Below are 15,687 nucleotides of genomic sequence, written 5' to 3' on the forward strand. Positions count from 1 at the left end.
CTTGGAGCTCGGACTTACAAACCTGAACTCAACAGTCATGTGCTCTACTGACTGACCCAGCCAGGCGCCCCTGTATGATCATTTTTTTTAAGCTAGGGAGAGTTATTTTTTTTAATGTTTATTTATTTTTGAGAGACAGAGAGACAGGCCATGAGCAGAGGAGGGACAGAAAGAGAGGGAGACACAGAATCTGAAGCAAGCTCCAGGCTCTGAGCTGTTATCACAGAGCCCAACACAGGTCTTGAACCCACAAACTGCGAGATCGTGACCTGAGCTGAAGTCAGACGCTTAACCGACTGAGCCACCCAGACGCCCCTAAGGAGCTTTAAATATCCCTAAAACCACCCTTAGTGGTCATAGTTATGTATGATTAAATTTGAGTTTTACACTCCTAAATATTTTCATTGAATTGAGCTAGTATGGTGTAATGGGGAGGGGACATGGTCTTTAGATGGACTTCAGATTCCAGTTCTGCCTCTCCTGACAATGTCCTTGAGTGAGTTTCTTAACATTCCTGCATATTATAGGATAATAATTCACCCAGTAAGAATATGTTGGAACATCTTTATTAGTTAACTAATATAAAGTCTCTAAAACTGCCTCTCACAGGATTCTTAAAAAAAAAAAATACACACACATGGAAAGAGAATTAGATTTTCAGTTTTGAGAAAATATAGAAGACCACCAGGTATCTCTTCTTTGAGAAAAGCTTTTGGGCTGCCTCACATGGGTTTCCTTCTCCTTGAATAACTGCCTCCCTACTCAAAACTTTCCCTACTCCCTACCTTACTCCTCTCCTCTTCCAGTTTCTGTGTTTCTTCCTCTAAGAAGCATTCCCTATCTCTGTTAACTTTGTTTAGATACTCCTCTCCTCCAAATGTTTTCATGACACACTAGACATTATTATTCATTACTTCCCATATGTTATTGTCATTGCCACCTTACTTCTCTATAGTCTCCAAAGGAGTGTAGTGTAGACTTTGTAAGGGAAACACAGAGTTCATCTCTATCTTACTAACCACTGTGATCCTTAGCACTAACGTACTTTCAACACATGGTGAATGGTCAGTTCATATTTATTAAATGAGTGAGTAGCATCAGCATTTAAGTTTGAATGTTTGGTATTTTAAAAGTTTATATTTGATTATTATTTTACATTTTTAGTAAGACTTAGTGGTTTAGAAGGAATTTCTTTTGAACTAGTTAACATTTTCTCATATATATTTATGGGTCACATTTCAGAACATATGTAAATAATTTTCTTGCACAAAACAATCTATAAAATGCAAGTCTGTTTTAGCAAAAGTATATGTATAAGTATTTAATTTATTAATGGGTATTTAGTATTTCAAGGTAGCATTTTAAAATCAGTCCTAAGTATCTTTGAAGTTGTTACTATTAGCACCTAATGTATATTCCTGGTAAATGAAACATTTAACTATTAATTACTTTCTCCTTAAATCATTTAGTGTTGTTTTATGACTTTTTGCATTTGTGGTATGTGTGACATGGTAATATCGTTGATTTTGAATGGGTTATGATATATTTTGTTATAGATAGTACTATATTATTATTTTATTAATATGTTCTGGAATTTTAAAACTATTTTTATTGTCTTTTATATACTAAAAAGAATTGGTTCTCAGTAAAATAAACTTCTGTAGTAAAGGTTCTGATTTATAGGCAAAATGTACATAAAGCACTAATTTGACATCTGATTTCCTTTTTTTTAATTAATTGATTTTTTAATGTTTATCTTTGAGAGAGACAGAGATAGAGTGTGAGTTGGGGGAGGGACATAGAAAGAGGGAGACACAGAATCCGAAGCAGGCTCCAGGCTCCTAGCTGTCAGCACAGAGCCCGCTGTGGGGCTTGAACCCGTAAACTGTGAAATCATGACCTGAGCCAGTCGGATGCTCAACAGACTGAGCCACCCAGGCACCCCACCATTTGGTTTTCTTAAATTACTTAAACTTGTTCATATAAAGGATTTAAAGTTGATATTTTGAAATTTGTTATTCATAGTGATTCTGAAGATGGGGAGAACGAAAATGAAAAATCTAGAACTTCAGATTCTTCCAATGCTGATTCTAGTTCAGTAGAAGAAAGTTCTTCAGATTCTGAATCAGAATCAGAATCTGAAAGTGAATCTGAATCCAGAAAAGTCACTAAGGTAAGAAAGAGATTGCACATTTATTGTAATTGAAAGTAAGTACTCTCATAGCCTTTTTCCAGTTAAAATTAAGTATTTCTGAAAAATAGTGTTTTGTTGAAAATCAAGAAACTGAGAAAGAAATGTCACATTATCACTGACAACTGAAATCAATACCATCTTCGTTCATTCACACCTATGATTTTATTTTTTTTTTTATTAGATAATTGCTTCCTTTTTAACTCAGCTTTACAGAGGAGTTAGGAACTTTTAACTGCATCCTTTGCCACTCTAATTACAGAGCTCAATGTTACGAGTTATGGCCTTTTTGTTCTGAACTAGAATGTGATAATAGAGGCTTTCGTGAAGGGGAAAGTAAAAGAAAGTCACGGAAATAGTATTGAGCAAGGTGATATAAATATACATACACTGTAAGAAAATGAGGCAAATAATGCTTTTTAAAAATAGATGTCAAGGGTAATAGAATACTTTTAAAGGTTTAATTAAAGGATATACATTCTTTAGTTAAAAAATGCAGTAGCCATGTATTTAAAAACATGTGCAGGAATGACTTATGCAATAGAATGGTAATGGTTTCTGATTAACATTTGTAACACGGAAACTTGTCTGCTTAGCAGCAGAAAGTGAAAGTATAAATTGAGGGGTGCCTGGCTGGCTCAGTCAATAGAGCATGTGACTCTTGATTTCCGGGTTATGAGTTCGAGCCCGAAGTCGGGTGTGGAGATTACTTAAAAATAAAATTTTTAAAAAAGTATAAATTGAAAATTGTAATTATTTATATTAATTTCAGACTTTATACATAGCTTTCTGATCTTTAATTATTACTCCCTTTTCTATAAAAAGGGATATCCTTTTCTATAAATGGATAATGTTGATCCTAAGCTTCAAATATAATAGTTTTTATAAGTATACTATACTATTCCTTATGTTGAATATGTGGTCAAACTTTGTCTTTTATTGAATTCCGTTTTTTAACCTAATATTTTTCTCATTCATTTTTTCTATTAACTTGAATTTCTTTAATAAGTCATCTGAGTAGCCAAGGATAAAAATAAATTCATTGAAGTAGATAATTGCCTTCTCCCTTCCAGAGATTTATTATTAAAGGATAAGCATATTAAAAATTGGCTAGTTTTTGTCTTACCTTATTGCAAATATTCTTGCATAAAGTGAAACCTATTGTAAACGTGAATTTATTGAGGCACCTGGGTGGCTCAGTTGGTTAAGCATACGACTTCAGTTCAGGGCATGATCTCATAGCTCGTGGGTTCGAGCCCCATGTTGGGCTCTGTGCCGACTGCCAGCTCAAAGTCTGGAGCCTGTTTCAGATTCTATATCTCCCTCTCTCTCTGACCCTACCCTGCTCACACTGTCTCTCTCATAAATAAATAAAACATTAAAAAAATTTAAAAAATAAAATAAAATAAATGTGAATTTATGTTTAAAACTTGTGTCTATTTGTAGTATATAATCTAAGATTCTATTTTCCAAAAATTCACGTAAAATCTTTGAGATTTTAATGTTTGTTACACTGGCCTCATATAAAAATTTATCAATAGTGAGTTTGATTTCCTCCCATTTCTTATATTAAATTACTTAAATTGTTCATTTCATATTTGTATATTTTAAAGTTTAAGATGTTATTTAAAATAAAGGAGATTTAGAAATTGACAGTAAGTACAACCCAGAATAAGGAATCAGTGTTTTAAAAAAATGAGCAAACAAGAATTCAATGAATATCAAATGGGTAGAATTAAAGTACATTATTCTTATGAAGTTTTATAAAAGTTAAAAAACTATAGACTTTAGTATGTACATACTATTAGAAGTGGAGTTTTAGGACCGCATTAAAAAGCCACAGAGGGACGGGTGCCTGGGTGGCTCAGTCAATTAAATGTCCAAGTCTTGATCTCATATTGTGAGTTCAATCCCCACGTTGAGCTCTGTGCGGACAGTGTGGAGCCTACTTGGGGTACTCTATCTCACTGTTTCTCAGATAAATAAACATTTTTTAAAAATTAAAAAAAAAAAAGCTGCAGAAATGTCCCAGNTCAGATTAAGTCTCTTAATAATTGAAAATATTTTCCTGTAGAACATCAGTATAAAAGTTGAAAGTATTGCAATGAGCAAAGACTCTTGAAAAATTCAAATTTTACTCACATCTTTGATAGTTTTATGTCCATGTGTTTTGTGTATGTGGCTTATTTTCTCCATATTTAATGTCGTTTGCTGTCTATAATAGACAGGATTGTTTGTTTTAATTTTCTGTTGGAATAGTCTCCACCTTGGAGCCACAATAACTATTTTTTACTATTTGTAAGTAATTTGGAATATACCATGCAATTACAAGTATACCAATTTTCTGATAATGGGCAACTCTGTAATTGTGGAAGTCCTCCTTAGACCAAGTGTTGTGGCTTCTGGTCTAGATTATGAGTAATGAAGGCAGATGGTGGGTGCTTTACCTTAATTTAGTTTGTCAGTTTGTTAGTGCTGAAAATTCATATGCCTTAAATCTGTAGCTAGACTAAATCTATACTTTTACCGTTTCTCTTCTTTTTCTTTCACTTGGATAGTGTGTTTTGGGAATATTGAGCATGAAAGCGAGGCCTTGGACNTATGTTATACTTATATATATAAATATAATATAACATATATATTAACTTATATATATATACACTTATAATAAGTATAACATATATATTATATTTATATACATTATATTTATATACATTATATATTATATTTATATATATTATATATATATTCAAGCTATAACTTGAATATATAGCTTTGAAAACATTTTATTTTATGGTGTCATGTGAGATAGGTATAGTGTTCTACTTTTTGGAAGATAATATCTTTATGCTTCAGTTTCCTCATCTATAAAGCAGAAATGCTAATTACTACTCTACTACTTTCAAGTGCTGTTATAAAAAAATCAAGTATGAAAGATCAATAATACTATAAAAATATAAAACAGCTGTGTTAACATTTTTTTAATGTGAATGAACGTTAATTCCCTGCGAGACCAAAAATACTTGAGTTATAGAACACCAGTGCAGAAAGGAACTGAAATTTTTTTTTAACTCTTAATGTCTCCTCTGGTTCTGACTTTTTATACCATTCAGGTTGTAAGTTAATGTCCAGGTATGACCCCTTTCTGCAGAAGACTGAGCTGCCATCCACTGTGGACATCTCCTAACTCTCTGCTATCCAATATACAATCTCTGTTTACCCTCCTTTTCCTTTGAATGTAGCTCTGAGTAAGCAATTCCTACTCACTTAGCCAGGAAAAAGACTTAATTACTTTTGACCTTGATTTGTTGATAATCATCTGCCTCCTTTGCATTTTTAATCTTTCTCCACTAATTAATTCGTCCTCTGCCAACCAAAGTACTCAACTCTTCCCTGGCATTTGGGGGATGAGGAAGTAGGGAGAGCAAGAGAGAGAGTGTGTGAGAGTGAGAATTTAGAAAAATAATCTAGGTAGTCTTCGTCCACAACCTCTTAACCCAATTATTTCTTAGTCCTTTCTAACTTGGTTTCCATTCTTATCATCTACAGATACTGCTCTCAGAAAAGTCAGCCACTGTCTTTCCCCAAACTCAGTGACCTTTTCTTGTTTATTATTATTCTTGATCTTTTTCTGTGACTATTCCCCACTACTTTAAACTCTTTGCATTCCCCTTCTTCTGAATTCCTTGACCTTTCAGTCCTTTGATTGCTTCACTTTTTAACTCCTTTGACATCGAAGTGTGAACATTACCCCAAGGTTAGTGCTTGGTGCACATCATTTTTTCAAAAATATTAATCATTGTGAATCAATTTATTTTTAGTCTTTTTGTCTACGTTTTTCACGTTGTGAGATTCATTCACTCCCATGGCTTCAGCTAAAGCATTTATGTGAAATACTTCTGTAATAACATCTCTAAATCCCTATAACAGCTCTAACTTTTCTTTCCAAATTCAAACCAGATTTTTAGACCTTTTAGGAGTTACTGACTTCCCAACCTAATATAGCCAGAAGAGGACTTGCCCTACCATTTAGTACTTTTTCCCAGATCTGTAGCCCCAGAATTTGTCTTTGACTCTTCCTGTATGTTTACACAGTTGCCAAGTCTTAGAGAGAGTCTCTGTATTATTTCTCATATCTATTTTTTCCTTTCCTACTACACCATACTAGATCAGCCCTTCATTACTTTACTCCTAGACCATTGCCGTTGATCATCCTCAAGACACTTACTTGCCCAACCCAGTCCTTCTATATAGCTGCCAAATTAATGTTAAGGTTACCCATAATGGTGCTGCATTATCATCTTGGTTCAGTAAAAACTCTGCAGGTTAACACGTCCAAACCTACCTTTCCAGTCTCAATTGCCTTTGTGGTTCCTCTGTACTAATCCCAAGAGACTACATTATTTGTAGTTCTCTTAACACACTATGCTTTCCCATTTCTGTGCCTTTGTTTTTCCTTTTGCACTGTTTCTCTTATTACAGAAAATATAAGCTGAGGAGAAAGTGGACTTATATCAAAGAGGGGTCCTTCCACTTCTCTTAGTTGGGAATGACTGCATGGAATGAAAGATGTTACTGGTGAGAAAATATTACCCCTGTGCATGGTGTAAAGATAGTCAAAAGAGTGAGAACCACTGCTGAATTGTTTATGTTCTTGAAGTGTTTGTCATTGAACACTGTGCCACCACATACCCATAAAATGTAAAACTATATAGTCATACATTCTGGTATTATGTTTGTTACTGATTGGAAGATGTCCTCATTTTAGATCACATATTGTCAGTAATGACCAAAGAAAATTATCTTGTTCTTCAGTGACCATTATTTTGATGTGCAAGCATATTTTTATTGGTAGATCTTCTATTCTGAAATATATTTGATAGAGAAATATTTTAAGTCTAACTCTTTTTATGAAATGATTTTTTGCTCCAAATAATACCTATAACAAAATTAATTTTAATAGTTACATAAATTTTAAGTGTTTTCACGTACTTTTCACATTGTAAAGGGAACCTTTTTTTTTTTAAACTAAGAAGAGTGGGAAGGAAAACCATTAATGTAAAGTGTATTGTATCAGGAAGAGATTCACATTTATATCGCTTTAGCCTATTTTTTACCAGTATAATTAAGTTATACTCTGCTTGTAGTTAAAATCATGTTGAACAGATGGTCACACTTTTATTTAAAATAATGGGTTTTTTTAAGTTACCAGGCTTTTGAATCGTTTTAATTGAATCTTTGATGTCTTTAAAACTAGGCAGTGTATTAGTGTGTTCCTGTGTACTATAGTTATTTCCACATCAGCTTGTTAGTTCATTCTTCATGCCTTAACTGATATAATAGTTCTGATTATATCTTCAGTGTCTGTGTACCAACTGCTAAAAATTTAAATAAGCTTTTATTTAAATGAAAAAACTTATTTTTTAATGATAAATATTTTAAATTATTATAATTTATTGTGTTTAACTTGTTTGTTTTCTTTGCAAATATTAACAACATTTTAATTGTGTAAACTGTATAGAACGTAATTTTTTTTTAGAATGTAATTTATCAGTGGAATTAAGTAGATGTAACATACTTGCACTTAACATTCCATATTAAGAGCTTTTCATATTTGAAAATTATCTTAGACAAAATTGAGATTAATATATATACTAACAGTGAAGAACAACGATACTATCTATATATACATAGCATTGTGTAAGATGCTGTCAGTTATCTTTATTACAGGTTACGTGGTTCTCATAAAACTTTGCTAGTCTGTTTTTGGGAAGGATTAAATTAAGTGCTCTATAGACCAGCCAGTGCTACTATGACTACTGTCCATCCAGACATTAGTAAATGTTAAGATATGCCTTAGAAAAAGATCTACCATGTGAAAGATTCTTGGGAATGAAGTAAAACTGGCATGTGCTATGAAACAGATCATGGATAAGAGAGAAACTATTTTCTGATTGGTTTTCTGCCCTATTTGAGAAATAGAAAACAAGTTTTACTTGTGTTTTTACAAGTGCTTATGTATGTAGCAATTACATAACTTCTGTGAGTATTGTACAATATTATGGAACATTTCAAAGCCTTGCCTCTTTCAATTTATATTTTTCCCCAGTTTAGTTTATGTTTTAAGTTCTTCAGAACAGAAATATCATTTCACTTTACCTGAAATATTTAAATCATAGTGAAGGCCATTAAGTTTTCTTATTGAAGAAAGTATAACCTAATATTTGAAGATTTGTTTAACAGTATAGACTTCTTTTGACCTATGTAGAAGGCTTAACTTACTGGCAGTGTACTTTTGTTTTAAAGCCCAGTGTAAGTGTGAGCCTCAGATTTTTTAAATCAGATTTGTTAGATGACTTGAAGGCAAGAGAGTCATTGTATTGTCCTTGGTTGGTAATTCTAATTGAAAATACTTCATGCAAATATCTTGCCCTGTGAGGCTAGAAATTAGCCTTGAATTTTTGTTGATTTCAAAGTACAATATGAGTTTAACAAACTTTATATACCACTTACCTTGTTTTATAATTTTAAACTTCAGTCTTCTTTACAGTGTTTTCCTCTTAGGAAGTATACGTGGTGCTTGTTGTTTCAGATCTTTTTTCTCCTTGCTTTTTGTTTTTTAATCAGCATGAAATGAACATGCATAATACATTAAAAAAATCTTTACAGATATATTTTATATATTTTTATTTGTATTATTTGGTGCTTAATAAGTATTTCCAGGATCTTTTATTTATTACTTGAAATGAAATAAGTAGAAATCAGTTTCTTAACCCTGTGACTTTGTATTTTATTTTGAAAATGTTGATGTGTTGAGGTGTATAATCGAATACCATAGGAACAAAATGGAGATTTGAGGGTGATGAATTGATAACTAGGTATTTTTGTAGTGAGATTTTAAGATCAGTTACTGTTGTCCTTATAAAAGTCTAATACAGTCACTCAGCTGTTAAAAACCTAATCCTCTATTTAAAAAAATATACAAAAACAAATTGTCTATCTTTCTGCCTGATCTCTTCTCAAGTACTAACACAATGGAAACAGTGGGTGATCTGTCAGTGTGTTTGGTTTGTCAATGATGGTTTTGTATAAATATTGGGAGGGTAAGAAATAAAATTCACACAGTAAAATATGATTTCATCTGCCTTTTCTCTGCAGCTCCATGGCTCATGCTGCGGTGTGAAATTCTCATTTTACACACTTTGCAGGCGGAGCACATGAATTATGCATTGAGCAAGAAAAATCTCCTGCCTCAAGTCCTATATGCATTTACCCAGGTTCTGTCTCTATTACCAAGATGAATTGCAAATGGAGAAATGTTTGATGGAATAGGGCTCTTAACTTCTTTGTTTAGAATTCAGATTTTTATTTTTATAGTAGATCCTTTAAGTATGAAAATGTTTTGAACTTACTATGGATTTTTTAAAATGAAAAATGAAATATAAGAGAGGAATACCAAACACATCACGAAGCTTTTTATAGCCTTGATTTGGAATGCAAGGCTTTTTCAATTCAGTAGAAATGACCGTTATCTATTGCTAATGTTGTATTTCAGTCACCGGTTATTTGCTGTTCTCAGAAAGTCAATGAAATTCTGTCCCTTTGAGAGCCTTTTTTCTTCCTGTTTTAGACTTCTAATAAGAGATTATGTCAATTTCACATGCAGCTCTGTCCTATGTTGTATGTGACCTGATGTGTATTTAATAGATATTGTTACACACTCTTTGCTGTGAAGTAGAAAATAAGGTATAGACTTGTTTCCAGCTTTAACTTTATCTTGATTTGATAGATTTCTAATTTTTCAGGTGGGAAGGTTACAGTTCCATAAAGACAGTCATGCACCATCGAGGCTTATAGGAAGCTATACCCATTGTACTCGGCATAGTATTTTGATAAGTCACATGGTGTTAAGCTCTTTTTGTTATGTTCTTTCTCCACAGGATATTCTAGTTGAGATGGCATTTTCATTCTGAACCTGTTTTTGTTTATTGCCACTTTTAAATTCCAGCTTCAAAACTAACATTTCTTTTACTTTCCCCCACAGTCTTAGAAATTGTTATTCATTTGAGGTGTGGAGAGAGGGGCAAATATTGTATGCTTTTTAAAAAAATAATGAGTGAAAATTAAAACCCATCTAGATAATGTGAAATTTTCAGTGGCAGAAATGATTATTCTCATAAAGAAAATCAGTGCTGATGTTTTTAGCTAGTGTTTTAATGTGTATTCTTGTCTGGTACTTGAAGATAATTTGTTTTGAGTTTTGGCATAAGGAAAAAACTAGCATTACTTAAGATTATTTTAAAATGTTACCTAACAGGGGCGCCTGGGTGGCTTGGTCGGTTAAGCGTCCGACTTTCGCTTAGGTCATGATCTCACGGTTCGTGGGTTCGAGCCCCGCGTCAGGCTCTGTGCTGACAGCCAGCTCAGAGCCTGGAGCCTATTTCGGAGTCTGTGATTCCCTCTCTCTCTGACCCTCCCCTGCTCACACTGTCTCTCTCTCTCTCTCTCCTAGAAATAAATAAAAACATTAAAAAAAAAATGTTAACTAACATGTAATTTGATGTATTGCTCTTACTTGTGTGTTTGCACTGTTGTAAGAACTCTAACATGGTGTAGACATTAAATGATGGTAGTGTACCTTTTGCTTTAGTGATACCTTTCTATGGTTAGAGGAATACTTCAAAAAATTTTTAGAGGCACCTGGGTGGCTCAGTCGGTTAGGTGTCTCACTCATGGTTTCGGCCCAGGTCATGATTGCACGGTTGTGAGATCTAGCTCTGCATAGGGCTCCATACTCAGCTTAAGATTCTGTCTCTCCCTATCCTCTGCTCCTGCGCTACTCACACACACTCTCTCTCTCTCTCAAAACAAAACAAAACAAAACAAAAAACTTGTTATAATTTGTATAGATAAATTGTAAACTCTTTTGTTAGATTATAACTTACCTGGGGGCACCTGAGTGGTGCAGTTGGTTGAGCATCCAGCTCTTGGTTTCGACTCAGATCATGATCTTGCAGTTCATGAGTTCAAGCCCCATGGCAGGCTATGTGCTGATGGTGCGGAGCCTGCTTGGGATTGTCTCTCCTCCTCTACCCCTCCCCACTTGTCCACTCGCTCTCTCTCTCTCTCTCTCTCAAAATAAATAAATAAACTAAAAAAAAGAAAAGAAAAGTAGTAATTAAAAAAAAAAAGATTGTAAGTTACCTGAAGGTAAGAACTATGTCTGTCTTGGCTACTTTCTTCCTTTGCTTAGCACAGAATCTGGTATGTGTTTAAAACTCTCTACATGTCTTTTGGATGAATGAATGTATTTTGTTCATTTAGATAAATGAACAAAAACATTTTAGCAAAAACTTAAGTTTTAATTTGAGAAGATTTAATGTAAAAAGTATAGATTATAAAGATAAGTAACTTTGATCCAAATATATCTGTTTAGCAACCTAATCTTTATTGGTCTTTAATAATGCTACTCATTGCTGCACTTAATTTGTGCAGCAAATAAATATATATGGTACAAATAATATATATATATAATACACACACACACGCATAACACATCCTTTCTGAGTCTCTGACCAAACTGAATACCTTGGGCTTAGAGACGCTGTTTTCTAATTCAGTTATTCATATTTCAAAAATATAGATTAAATAAGCAGATCTAAGGTGGAGAAACCCCTAAATATGTGCAGATGTGTTTTGAAATACTTATTCTCCCCAAAGGAAAACAGTAAAGAAAGTAAATGAAAACTTTTCATCCCTAAAGAGCAAGAGTCTGAAAATGTCATTTGTAGATTTTAATGAATACCTTTGGCTGAAGAAGTCTGATGCAACTTACTGTTGCAATACAAAGTACCTAGTACAATGCCTGTCAGAGACTACATCTTAAGAAAGCTAATCTATCCAAAGCCTCTTGACAATTTTAGACCTAAGCTTATATTGTTTGAGCAATTCTTTTTCTTAAATTAACTTCTTTAAAAATTATTTTCAACATGTTTGTAGACTTTTTACCTAAGAGCTACTTTATAATTTTATATTAGCAAAAGTTGTCAGATTGTAAAATAATTATTTACCTTCAAATTTTCTTCTGATGGACTTTTATAATTGTTATTTATTTATTTGTTATTTATTTTTTGGACCTTTATAATCTTTAAACAGAATATTGTAAAGTAATAGTTTGCATGGTAGAGAAGAAATACTGTTTGCTAACTGAAATAAAAATTTTGACTCAAAAACACAGTCCATATAACCATAAAGAAAGCTTAATTTGATTTATTTTTTCTTGAAACACTAAGCGGAGGAAAAATTGTTTGTTTTGAAACATTAAGAACTACTTCATTGATTTTTTTATAAGAATGTGCAGTAAATTAAATATTTCTTATTTTATAGGAGAAAGAAAAAAAAACAAAGCAAGATAAAAATCCTCTTACCAAAGATGTTTCACTTCTAGATCTAGATGATTGTAAGTATTGAAATTTAATTTTTTTCTTTTGTTTAGTAATAGTATTTACTTTTATAGTACCTTTTACTTATGGGTTTCAAAATATGTCAGCTTCTATTATGAAATATTTATATAGATGAATAGAGCCAGAAAGTTTGAGAAATTAGTTCTATTAGTAACTTCCATCTAATCAGGTTATCAGTTTTGTATCAAATGAATAAATATAATTAGTCAAATAAAAGTGCACCAAATTTATTTTAAGATCTTCTGCTTTAATAATTTATACTTGCTTTAGTAAATAATTATCCATATCTCACAACTTCTACATTGTTAATTATGGAGATTGAGACATCTCACTTAAAGAAGTAGGGAATGAGGAAAATAATTAGAAATGTAAAAGACACCTCCATGTTCTACTTGATGCACTTTTGGTAGGAACAGAAATGATAAAAAGTTTTTGGAGGCTGGTATGGCTGTATTTATCAATATCATAACTGCACATTATCTTTGGCCTAGCAAATCCACTTTTAAAACTTTGGAATCTTACTCATATACTCATCGAAGTGTACAAAGGTATATTCATAATCTTCTTTTAAATACTCCTGAATTGTGAGAAGGAGATAATGAAACTAACTTTTTTGGTAGGTAGATTTTATGTAGAAAAAGAGAAAAAGCAAGTAAAATACTAATGAATATTAAATTACTGTCATTTTGCAATAAGTTTTTTCATACTAAAGCAAAGTTATGTTTTTAGGTTGTCTCATTCTGTCATAAATAGGACTGTTCTATTTATATTGTTTACCTGGCCTATCTTCAGTAGTCATGGCAAATTCTTAAGACAGAGAAATTATAGAGAAATACTTAGCATAAAGAAAGTAAAATTAAAGTTGGAGCCTACAAACAGCTATACTCCAGGAAATTGGGAAACCTGAAAGAAATGGATTCCAAGAAACACACAACCTTCTAAGACTGAATCAGAAAGAAATTAAAAATCTAAGTGGACTGATTACAAGTAATGAAATGGAATCAGTAACTTTAAAATTCCCCAAAAATGAAAGTCCAGGACCAAACAGCTTCACAAATAAATTCTATCAAACATTTTAACAAGAGTTAGTATCTGTCCTCCTCAGATTATTCCAAAAAATTGAAGAGGAATGAATGCTACCAAACTTACTTTACAAGGCCAGCATTACCTTTCTACCCAAACCAGAAACACCCTAAATATAAAAATTATAGGCCACGGTCCATAATGAACATAAATGAAAAAAATCCTTAACAAAATATTAGCATACTGAATTCAACAGTACCTTAAAAGAATCATGCACCGTGATCAAATGGAATACAAAGATGGTTCTATATATGCAAATCAATCCACATGATACACCACAGTAACAAAAAGGATAAAAATCATATGATCATCTCAATAGATGCCAAAAAAGCATTTGGCAAAATTCAACATCCATTTGTGATTAAAAATTCTCAACAAAGTGAGTATAGAAGGAATGTACCCTAACATAATAAAGGTTACATATGACAAACCCACTGCTAACAACATACTCAACTTTGAAAAGCTTAAAGCTTTTCTTCTACGATGGGAACAAGACAAGAATGCCCATTCTTGCCACTTTTATTCATCATAGTACAGGAAGCCCTAGCCACAGTAGTCAGGGAAGAAAAAGAAATAGAAGTCATCCAAATTTGAAAGGATTAAGTGAAACTATTTACAGATGACAGGATGTTATGTATAGAAAACCCTAAAAACTTCACCAAAAAACTTAGACCTAATAAATGAATTGAGTAAAATCAGTGGATATGAAATTAGGATACAGAAATTCATTGTATTTCTATACACTAATAGCAAACTGTCAGAAAAAGAAATTAAGGAAGCAATCCCATTTACATTGGTATCAAAAAGAATAAAATACCTAGGAATGAATTTATTCTAGGAATCGAAAGACCTGTATTCTGAAAACTATAAGACATTGGTAAAAGCAATTGAAGATGACACAAATAAACAAAAAGATACACCATGCTCATGGACTGGAAGAATTTATATTGTTAAAATGTCGATCCTACCGAAAGTAATTCATCATTTCAGTAAACTCCTCATCAGAATACCAAAGACATTTTTCACAGAACTAGAACAAAAAATCCTAAAGTATGTATGGAACCACAAAGGACCCCAAATAGCCAAAGCAATCTTGAAAAAGAACAAAGCTTGGAGGTACCACACTCCCTGATTTCAAACTATATTACAAAACTATAATAATCAAAGCAATGTGATGCTGGTATGAAAACAGACACATAGATCAATAGAATAAAATATAGAGCCCAGAAATAAACCCATGCATCTATGGCCAGTTAATCTGGGACAAAAGAGGCATGAATATACAGTGGGGAAAAGATGGTCTCTTCATTAAATGGTGTTGGGAAAACTGGACAGCTCCATGCTAAAGAATGAAACTGGGCCACTATCTTATATCATATACAAAGTAAATTCACAGTGGATTTAAGACTTGAATGTAAAACCTGAAACCATAAAATTCCTAGAAGAAAACATAGGCCGTAAGCTCTTTGACAACAGTCTTAGTATTTTTTTGAACCAGTCTCCTCAGACAAGGACAACCAAAGCTAAAATAAATAAATAGGATTACATCAAACAAAAAAGCTTTTGCATAGTGAAAGAAACCATCAACGAAACTAAAAGACATCTTATTGAATGGGAGAAGATATCTGTAAATCATGCATCCAATAAGAGGTTAATATCTAAAATATATCAAGAAGTTACCCAACTTAGTGTTAAAGAAACAAACAACCTTTTAAAAAATGGGCTCAGGATTTGAATAGACATTTTTCCAAAGAAGGCATACAGATGGCCAACAGGCATATGAAAAGATGCTCATCATCACTTAATGTCAGGGAAATGCAAATCAAAACTACAGTGAGATACCACCTTGTATCTCATAGAATGACTAAAATCAAAAACACAAGATACAAGTGTTGGTGAGTATGTGGGGGAAAACAGAACATATGTGCACTGTTGGAATGCAAGCTGGTG

The 15,687-nt window shown here is 32.6% G+C and overlaps 1 protein-coding gene across 1 annotated transcript in view; it reads left to right on the top strand.

Annotated features, from left to right (window-relative positions):
* Window positions 1-15,687, top strand: part of AP3B1 (adaptor related protein complex 3 subunit beta 1) — a 270,204-nt gene that overhangs the window by 172,644 nt on the left and 81,873 nt on the right. The window contains 2 exon segments of the mRNA XM_077759898.1: window positions 2,026-2,173; window positions 12,578-12,650. Coding sequence (XP_077616024.1) covers window positions 2,026-2,173; window positions 12,578-12,650 — 221 coding nt within the window.

Source organism: Crocuta crocuta, unplaced genomic scaffold (assembly GCF_008692635.1).
Source record: "Crocuta crocuta isolate KB4526 unplaced genomic scaffold, BGI_CrCroc_1.0 scaffold162, whole genome shotgun sequence".
Taxonomy (NCBI): Eukaryota; Metazoa; Chordata; class Mammalia; order Carnivora; family Hyaenidae; genus Crocuta; species Crocuta crocuta.